Genomic DNA, 10475 nt, shown 5'->3' with positions numbered 1-10475 from the left:
ATGCCCGTGACCTTTGCCCTCTTGCTCCTCCTGAGCCGGGCCACCACTGCAGACCCGTGTTACCATCCAGGTGGCCGCCCCCGCTTCTGCCTCCCACCAGTGACCCGGCTGGCTGGCATGGCGGCCTCCTGTCCTCAGGCCTGTGCCCTCTCCCTGGGGGCAGACCTCAGCCCCCGGGCCACCTGCAATGGCAGTCTAACCCTGGCCCTGGGTGGCCCCTTCCTCCTGACGTCGGTCAGCCTACGGTTCTGCACCCCGGGATCCCCAGCCCTGGTCCTGTCTGCTGCCTGGGCCACCGGAGGTCCCTGGAGACCGCTGTGGCGCAGACCTGCCTGGCCTGGGGCCTTGGGGGGCCCCGAGAAGGTGACCTTCCGAGCCCCACCAGGCCCTAAATCCAGCGTGGCGGTCAGTCACCTCCGCGTGGAGTTCGGGGGCCGGGCGGGGCTGGCGGCGGCTGGAGTGAGGGGCCGCTGCCAATGCCACGGCCACGCAGCTCGCTGTGCCGCCCGCACCCAGCCCCCCCGCTGTCGCTGCCGCCATCACACCACCGGCCCCGGCTGCGAGAGCTGCCGCCCGTCCCATCGAGACTGGCCCTGGCGGCCCGCCACGCCCTGGCACCCCCACCCTTGCCTGCGTGAGTCCTGGGCCCCCCTCTTCCCGCCCTCACCCTCCCCCAACCCCTCCCCATTCTCCAACAGCCGGTAGCTGGTCCCCACGGGGCAGTGTGCTCTCTCCCTCCCCAGAGCCCCATACTCCTTGCTTCACCCCCACTGTTCCTGAGCCGGTCCCCTCTTCCCTTCCCACCTGCGCTCCACCCACCTGCCACGCCTGCCCCAGTCCCGGCCGCCTTGACTTCCAGCTGCCCAGTAAGGCGCTCCAGTCTCTGTCCCACACGCCATTACCCATTACAATGCTGCCGCTATGAATAACATTTCCTGAATGAGTGTGGGGAACAGGACAGCTGGACTTCTCCTGACTCATCAGATCCACCACATGGGGACGCACTTACTCATTAAGTACATATGTACCCATCACCTGCTACGTACCAGGCGGGTTTTATCATCATCTATTTCCTAGATGAGAAGACTGAGTCTAGAGGTGAGAAGTCCCTTGCACAAGGACACACAGTTAGTAAGTGGCAGGGTCCGAATCTGAGCTCAGGGAGTCCAGCTTGGGGGTCTTGGCTTGTCCCTGCCAAGCTCCTGTCAGGGGCCGTCACGCTAGGCACTCTAGGGTGGCAGGCAGGCACACAGGCTCGGCAGCGAGCCAGCCAGCCTGGGCTCAAATCCCAGCTCCTCGGCTTCCCGGCTGTGTGACCACAGGCAAGTGACTTGACCTCTCTGTGCCTCCACTTCCTCCTTGCCTGTAAAGTGGGGATAGTAACAGCCTTTCTTTCACAGGCTGTAGTGAAAATCCAATGGGTCGATACGCATAAGGTCCTTAGAATAAAGCCCAGTATGGTACCGAAGCGCTTGCTGTGCACCTGCCAAGGTTACCATTCCCCGGATGAAGAAGGGGGACCCCTGAGGGGATGCACCACTTGCCCTAAAGCTCAATGCCAGCAAGGGGCAGTGCTGGGACTGGACTCAGGGAGACAGACCTTCCTTGCTAATGGGCGATCCACTGGGCCATCCAGCTAGACCAGCGCTCCCCAGGCCCGCTCCTCCCCCTCTCCCTCCACGGTGTTTCCAGACCCAGAGCTTCCGGAGTCTGGCCCCTTCCCCGTTGCTCCAGCAGCCCACCTCAGAGACAGCCCTCCTCCTTCCATGCCAGCCTGCAAGCCTGGCTAGAAGGTCTGAGTGTGTTACCAGGCCCTGGGAAGTACCTCTCCTCTACCAACAGACAGACCGACAGACAGACACACACACACCCCTCCCCTCTCTCCACCCTCCAGTTCTTTACCCCATTCCTCCTCTCGTTTTTCCTGCCATGTCAGGTCGAGTAACTTACACCTCACCATCCTTGGCTCCCCTCTCTGTCCTCATCCCCACTGGGGTCTTCCTAGACCCTCTGTCCCCACCACCTCTGGTCCATTCCCAGCGGCCAGATCCGAGGCCCCTGCAGGGGGTGGGGGAGACTCACATTGCCTGGGGGTGGGACTTGGTTCATCCTGGGCCCGGACAGGGCCTGGGAGCTGGGGAGGCCGGCCCTCTGAGGATCACCTCGCTGCCCCAGGCTGAGCGTGGCGCTGGGCTCTGAACCTGGGTAAGAAGCCGATAGTGTTGTAATGAAGCAGGGTCTTGGCTGGGGTGGGACTGAGTCCCGTGGCCGAGCTGCCGGCTTTACAGACACGCTGCTCTGAACCCCTTCCCGCCATCTGAGTCTTCCAGACGGAAGTGAGGTGAAGTGATCGCCCTCAGGTCAGAAAGAATCCAAAGCTTGATGCTTCCCACCGATAATCCGAAGCATACCACTACCTCTTAAGGCCCCCGACAACCCCGGGAGAGAGGGAGTGAGATCCCCACTGCATGGGAGGAAAACAAGGTTTTGGGAGGCGAGTTGTTTTTCCAAGAACACAGCTGCCTTGGCTTCTTGACCTTCCTGCTGCTGCCCCTCTGTGTTCTTGGCACCTGCCAGCCTCCCAGACCCCTTGGCAGGCAAAAACTCCTTAAACCTCTCCCAAGAATGGTCCATGAACCCCCTCCTGCGGCATCTGGCTCAGAAACGCTGGCTGGAAATACAGATCCCTGGGCCCAGCGGGAGGCCTGGGGGTGGGCCCTGGAAGCTGTGTGGTTTCTTTTTCACATTTCCCAGTAACTCTGGGAAGTAGTAAGGTCTGAGAGCCACGGCCTCACTGACAGCGCTCCCCAGGAGCGCATACACGTCCGCCGCACAGCACCCTCACGCCAGCTGCGGGCCACGCTGGAGCGTGGGTGCCAAGGGCAGAGACTCTGCAGCCAGAAGCCCTGGGTTCTGAGCCTGCCTCTGACCGCCCCTCAGCTGCGCTACTTAGGGCCGCTGCCTTTGCCTCTCTGTGCCTCCATTTTCGCATCTGTAAGATGGGGCTGCTGACCCCACGAGCCTCGCAGAGTCGCTCTGAGAACGAAACACGCTGAGCACTTACCGTGAGCACCCCGCGTGCCGAGGCTCCAGGGGCGAGGGCCAGCTCGCTGTCAGGCCCTGGGTCGAGCCCTTTACAGCCTTTTGGTTTCCTTTAAGCCTCACGAAGTAGGCACTGTAACTGCTGTTTTACAGCGGAGGACACGGAGCTACAGAGAGAAGTCACTTGCCCAAGGAGCACAGTGGGGAGCGGACAAGCTGGGGGCTGATCCCAGAGCCTGTGCCCCCGGAGCAGCCACTCCTCCCTAAGCCCCCAGTTTCATGCAGACATTCACAGGGTCCGTCAGCCCCTCGGGCTTACCCACTCCAGTCCAGTGCACCCATCCTGAGAATGAGGAGGGTTGGGAACCCGGGATTACCCACGGACCCCAGGCAACCTCCTCATTGCACGCATGGTTTATTTCCTCTCGGAGGGCAGAGAGGGGAGAGATGGGGAAGGGGAGGTCGGAGCCTGACCCGGCTGCCCCGACCTGTCTCTAGCCTGCTCCTGCAACCAGCACGCCCGACGCTGCAGGTTCAACTCCGAGCTCTTCCGGCTGTCGGGCGGCCGGAGTGGGGGCGTTTGCGAGCGGTGCCGCCACCACACGGCTGGGCGGCACTGCCACTACTGCCAGCCGGGGTTCTGGAGGGACCCCAGCCAGCCCATCACCAGCCGCAAGGCCTGCAGGGGTGAGTGCGGCCTGAAGCCGGGCCAAGGAGGAAAGGAGGCGGGGCCAGACTCCTGGGGCCGAAGGAGGTGGGGGCTGGGGGACTGGGAAGGAGCCTCTGGGGCCCAGACACTCCAGGTCCCCAGCTCCTCTCCTCATGTAGCCTGCCGGTGTCACCCGATCGGGGCCACGGGGGGCGTCTGCAACCAGACCGGTGGGCAGTGCCCCTGCAAGTTAGGGGTCACCGGCCTCACATGCAACCGCTGCGGTCCCGGCTACCAGCAGAGCCGCTCTCCCCGGATGCCCTGCCAGCGTGAGTCACAAGGGGCAGGGCCGCAAGTCCTAAGTGGGATGGGAAGGGGACATCCCAGATCTCCAGTGGGCAAGGATGCTGACAGCCGGGTCCCTGGGAGGTGGGAGCTAGAGGCTGGAGGTCAGACTCTGGGCCCTTGGGGGAGGTGGGGACTCAAATTCCAGTCTTCTTAGTCTTGGGAAGGAAGAGGGTAGGAGCCTGGACTCCTGGGTCTGAGGGAGGAGGGGGCTGGGGGGGTCCACATTCCTGGATCTGAAGGAAGAAGGGACTAGGGACCAACTCCAGGTCCTGGGAGGAGGAGAGCAAAGGGTGCTCGTACTCTTGGGCCTTAAGGGAATAGACATGGGGTCTGGATGCCTGGATTCCTGTTGGGGTGGGGAACACAGGAGAGGGGGCACTAAGGTTAAATTTCTTCTTTGGTCTCTCACAGGAATTCCAGAGGCAACAACCCCCCTTGCTACCACCCCTGGTGCTTACAGCTCCGGTAAGACAGGCTGGTGTGGAGAACCCTGACAGCAAGAGGGATCAGGGATGGGCTGCTTGGGCCCCTAGGTGGGGATACAGGGGCAGCCCATTGAGCCCAGTCCCAAGGGGTGGGGCACCCCAGTTGTCCATAAGATGGAATATGGGGATGGGCAGGGGTGGGACGCTGAGGTCCAGGCCTTGGGAGCCCACTGCAGACCACCTGACCCTCCCCAGACCCTCAATGTCAAAACTACTGCAATGTCTCGGACACCAGGGTACACATGAGCCTTCGGAGATATTGCCAGCAGGACTATGGTGAGTGCTGGGGAGAAAAATGGCCGGCGGCTATTCAGGTGTTCTGATGACTGCCTCCTTCTCCACCTTCAGCTTTCTCATCTTAAATGGGAAGGGGGACTCTAAACGACCCTTCCTGACCTAGGACCCAATGGAACAGAAGACAAAGGCGGGCAGGGGCAGCGGAGTGGGGGTGTTTCCTATCTTCCTATGTCTCCTCTTTCCCCATGTTTCCTGGCCTCCTTCAGCCGGACATCTTTGTGGGAGAAAGGGGACCTCCTGGGGATGGAAGGACAAAGGGGTGCTGGCTGAATGCAGGGTCCTGCCTAGCTCAGACACTTTCCTCCTCCTATCAGGGTCCCAGATTCTGAACTGTAGCCCCACTCCCACAGAGGCTCACCCTAAAGTCCACTAATTCATCAGTTCACACCAGTCCACACCAGCCCCATGACCTCAGGGCCTATGCCCTCAGGTAACTCAGATCTCTTAGATACTCAGGAGTTCAGCCCAGCCTTTGAATCCAGACCAGCCTGTGACTTCCCTCAATGGTATAAGATCCCAGGCCTCTCCTCCCTGAGGATCATCATCTGGCCACTGGTATCCTAGGACTTGGAAGATGGAAACTTCTCGTCCTGCCTGCCAACAGGACGAAATCTTCCGCCCCATAGATTTAGCATGCCAGCCAGAGTCCTGCCCCCAACACGTCTCACCTCAGCCCTTCAGAGAGCATATGTTTCTGAATCACCCCCCCGTCTGACCTCAACCCTCAGGTTCTAGGTTCTGACCTCCTTCGGGCCCCCAAATTTGTCCCAGAGCCCCTCCCTCAGCAATACCCTTTTCCAAGGGCTCTGCTTCTGACATCTTTTGATTCTGCCACATTTGAGACCCTGGACCTGCCTCTTCTGTCTTGTTCCCAGCCACACCCACTGTAGGGTCCCCCTAGTCATCCCTCCCCACACTTTAAGTCATTCTGGCATCTGCTGCTCCCTGTATGAACCCCAACCAAAGCGTCCCACATGGCATGTCCCACGTTCCCAGGCTCCTCTCTCTGTTTGGCCTCCCCTCCGCAGGAGGAGTCCTCCATCGCCCTACCCTTCCTAATCACATTCCTAGAACCCCACCTCACACTCCATAAGCCCTGCCCTCCTCGCTTCTACCCTGTCTCCTCCAGCAGGCTCCAGCATTCACCACACGGGGCCAGACCCCCAGACCTCTCACCCTCAAAACGTTCAAGGTCTCTCTCCTCCCTGAGGGTATCCTGGGAGCCCACTCCCGGGTCCTGCCCCCCTCCCCACCAGGACTGATCCCCCGCGACCCCAGAAGCTCCCCCAGCCCGGGCCTGACGCCAACCCTCCCCGCAGTTCTCCGCGCGCAGGTGCTGGCGTCGGAGGCGGCGGGCCCGGCGTGGCAGCGTCTGGCGGTGCGCGTGCTGGCCGTGTACAAGCAGCGGGCGCCGGCCGTGCGCCGCGGCGGCCAGGACGCCTGGGTGCCCCGCGCCGACCTGGCCTGCGGCTGCTTGCGCCTACAGCCAGACACCGACTACCTGCTGCTGGGCAGCGCGGTCGGCGGCCCCGACCCCGCGCGCCTGGTCCTCGACCGCCACGGCCTCGCGCTGCCCTGGAGGCCACGCTGGGCCCGGCCTCTGCGGCGCCTGCAGCTGGAGGAGCGCGCCGGGGGCTGCCGCGGCCTGCGGCCCCCCGCCCCAAGCACTGGGCCCGAGCACCTGAGCCCTACCTCGGTGCCTCCACCGCCGACAGAGGAACTTGGAAGTGACCGTGAGCTGAGCCTTCCACTTCGACGGCGCGTCCCTTAGCGAGCCAATCAGAAGCCGCGGAGCCCCTGACGTCACTGGCACGCGCCACCACCGTGCCGGCCCGAGGGACGCCCGTGAAGGCGGCAAAACGCCAGCAAGACTTTTGGTCTCTGGCCGGGACGTTTGGCCTGTGACCTGTGCGGCTAGTCCCCTCAATAAAGTCTTAAATCTTGGGGGAATTTTCGCCACAGACACCTGATATGTGTTGGGAGGGTCTCGGAGGGGCAAAAGAAGTAAACCCACGCAGCCGAAGGACGGCTATGCTCCCCAACAAGATGCCTAATCCAATCAAGTAGCTGGTATGACATCACTGTGTGCTGGTCCGATTTGTGTTGCCTGACGATTGGCCAGAAGCCAGTGGGAGGGAGGGTGGATAGAAAAGGCGGGAAATGCGCCGAAGGAAAGGACAGCAGTGCCAGATTTCCAGAAAGTTCCACACTTAGGCACTTTGTGTTCCTGATGGGTCCTAGGATAGTCTCTGAGAAAGGAATAACAGGACTGGGTGTGAATATCCAAAGAGGGTTCTGACCGAGGTTCATCTGGTCTTGAGGTGCGACCTAAACCCTTTCCTGAGAGAATAACCAATCGGGAGCCACAGAGTAGTATGGCGTCACTTGGTGCTGAGCAGAAGTCTACTCCCACCCAACAGCTGGATACCTACAGGCCAGAGGGATGGAGCTAAAAAAACAAGGAGCAGTAAGTACTATGGCATGGAGGGTTGTCATGGCCTAGGACCTTCCTTGCCACCCTGACCTCTGCCCCCTGCAGCCACAATGGACAACGCCATTTCAAATTTGGGTGATCTTTGCAGGAGAGTCACTGAGGGAGTACTTTGAGTGATTCTTACTTATTTTAGAGAGGGAGAGTATGGGGGGAGGGACCGAGGGGGAAGGAGAGGGAGAGAATTTCAAGTAGACTCACCCTGAGTGTGGAGCCCGAGGCGGGGCTCGATCTCATGACCCTGGGATCATGACCTGAGCCGAAACCAAGAGTTGGATGCTCAACCAACTGAGCCACCCAGGCGCCCCTCTTTAAGGGATTTTCTATGAAGCGTTCTCTGTTCCAGCAAAACTATATTCCTTATCTTGTCTTTTTCTGTTCTCTCTTGAAGCCAGTTTAGTGGGGCATTTGTCCCACCACTCTCCCCACATGTCCTGTCCATCAGCAAATCCTGTACACTCCATGGACTACATATGTTCATAATTCAACCCTTATTACCATGTCCCACAATACCACTTGGTCCAAGCCACCATTGTTCTCTTGGATTATTACGGTAGTCTCCATACTGGTTATCCCTCTATCCCCTTAGAGTTTTCTTCATACAGAACCAGGATGTTGGCTTTAAAACCCAAGTCAGATCATGATCCTATTATGCCAAAACTCTCGAACGGCTTCCTGTCTCTTTCAGAATAAAAACTAAAGTCCTTGCCCTTCCCTACAGGGCCCTACGTGATCTACTCCCACCACATAAGTGACCTTACCTCCTACAACTCCCCCCCTCCATTCGCACCTCTTCAGCCACACTGACCTCCTTCCCATTTCCTTAAAAACCAGGCACACTTGCCCCAGGACCTTTGCGCTTGTTCTCTCTTCCTGGGATGCACTTCCTCATATAATAGCAAGCTAGTGCCCTCACTTCATTGAGACCTTCCATTAATCAGGTTCGGCTAGCTCTGTGGGAATGATACAATGAAAATGGATTTCTTGGTCGTGTATGTGTCCCATACAAGTCACCAAGGGATGGTTCTCCACAGAGTCATTCAAAGACTCAGGCTGAGAGACATCTACTGTTTTATCACTGCACCAAGTCCAACCTATGGCATCTTGATCACTGCAGCAGAGAGAGAGAGATCTGAATGGTCCCACCCGAGAAATAAATGCTTTGGCTCAGGAACGACCCCAGCACTTCCGTTCCTAGCTTATTGGTCAGGAATACTCACATGGTTTCACCTAATAGCCTGAAGGTGGGGAAGTAGAATTCTCTTACGTGCCTGGAAAGAGAGAAGAACCAGTGTTTCAGTTTTCTATCGCTGCCTCAACGAATTACCACAAACTCAGCGGGTGAAACAATACAGATTATTATCCTGCAGTTCTTTTTTTTTTTTAAGATTTAATTAATTAATTAAAGAGTGAGAGAGTGGGGGAGGAGCAGAGGGAGAGGGACAAGCGGACTCTGTCTGAGCAGGGAGCCCAACACGGGGCTTGATCCCACCACCCTGCGATCATGACCTGAGCCAAAATCAAGAGTCAAACGCTTAACCGACTGAGCCACCCAGGTGCCCCTATTATCTCAGTTCTATGGGTCAAAAGCCTGACGGGTTTTACGAAGCTAAAATCCGGGTGTTGATAGGCTGCATTCCTTCTGCATCCTCTAGGGGAGAATGTCTCCTTTCCATTCCCAGCTTGGAGAGGCCACCCCCATTCCTTGGCTCACAGCCCCTTCCTCCAGCTTCAAAGTCAGCCATTGTGGGTCAAGTCCCTTTCACACTTCAGATTTCTCCTTCCTCTTTTTCTGTCCTCACATCTTTTTCTCCTCCTGCTGGGAAAGGTTCTCTGCTTTTAAAGATCCATGAGATGAGATGGGGCTCATCCAAATAATCCAGAAAAGTCTCCCCATCTCAAAGTCCTTAACCTTAATGGCATCCACAGAAGCATCTTTTGCCATGGGAGGTAACATATTCACTGGTTCCAGGGATTAGAGTGTGGACATTTTGGGGGACCATTATTCCAACAACTGGATATGGGCAAGCACTAGAATTTTCCACCATGTGGCTCTGCTTAAATTTCGCAGCATCGGAAAGAACTTCCCTCTTGACTCTAAATAGCTGCTCCTTCCAATTATTCTTTAATCGGGGGGTATAAATTTATACATAAGCAGATGCAGTGCCACTGGAAAAGCATACATGGATAAGGTTAGAATAGAGTAGATTTTCCCGTGAATTGGTGTGCACAATTTCTTTTTCTTTTTAGTTTCTGTATGTAAAGGAAAACAATAAATAATAAAAAAGAAAGTCATGGAGACTTCATCTATTTTATGATAAGAAGTCTTCTCGCTTTATAATTTTTTTTCTTTTAAGTAGACCACGCCCAGCGTGGAGCCCAATGTGGGGCTCAGACTCTCCACCCTGATATCAATACGTCAGCTGAAATCAAGAGTCAGATGCTCAACTGATTGAGCCACCCCGGCACACCTTAACTTGAGAATCTTTTTTTTTTAAGAGATTTTCTTTATTTATTTGAGAGAGCGAATGAGAGAGCACGAGAGGGAGGAGGGTCAGAGGGAAAAGCAGACTCCCTGCGGAGCAGGGAGCCCAACGTGGGGCTCGATCCCAGGACCCTGAGATCATGACCTGAGCAGAAAGCAGATGCTTACCCGACTGAGTCACTCACATGCCCTTTAATTTGAGAATCTTAAAGAGCATTTCTTTCATAAGTTATCTTATTTGGAAAGATAACAGAGGCATTACATTTTGGGCTGGGTAAACATAGTGGTGCATTAAATTAAACACTGGGTTTAAGTAGATTCTGCAAATTGAAAAAAAATCCTTTTCATTTGTTTGTCCTGCTTTATCCTTTTTAGCGTTTATCACCACGTGATATAATAAATACTTGTCTTTCTGGTTTCTATTTCTGTCTCTTCACTGGAACTCGAACTCCACAGGAGCAGGGATTTTGATTTGTTCCGTACACCCCTTGTCTCTAGAAAGGTGCATGGTGCATAGTAGATGGTCAATAAACACTTGTTGAAAAACCTGATCAAAAAATGGTCTACCCTACCTGACAGTAACATTACAATGTTAACTAACAGGAATTTAAATAAAAATTAAACAAACAAAACAAAAATGGTCTCACTTGCAGCCCAACTGAACTGGAACTTGTACCT

General features: G+C 56.4%; 1 protein-coding gene across 1 annotated transcript; it reads left to right on the top strand.

Moving 5' to 3' along the window:
* Positions 1–6592, top strand: NTN5 (netrin 5). Its single transcript, XM_044378233.2, has 6 exons — positions 1–634; positions 3541–3729; positions 3871–4020; positions 4451–4504; positions 4720–4800; positions 6141–6592. The coding sequence occupies exons 1-6, from the start codon at positions 1–3 to the stop codon at positions 6590–6592; spliced, it is 1560 nt and encodes a 519-aa protein (XP_044234168.1).
* Positions 6593–10475: the final 3883 nt, after the last annotated feature.

The sequence above is a fragment of the Ursus arctos genome, unplaced genomic scaffold (assembly GCF_023065955.2).
Source record: "Ursus arctos isolate Adak ecotype North America unplaced genomic scaffold, UrsArc2.0 scaffold_19, whole genome shotgun sequence".
NCBI lineage: Eukaryota > Metazoa > Chordata > Mammalia > Carnivora > Ursidae > Ursus > Ursus arctos.
Note: the sequence above shows the minus strand (reverse complement) of the source record. Positions and strands in the feature narration are given on the sequence as shown.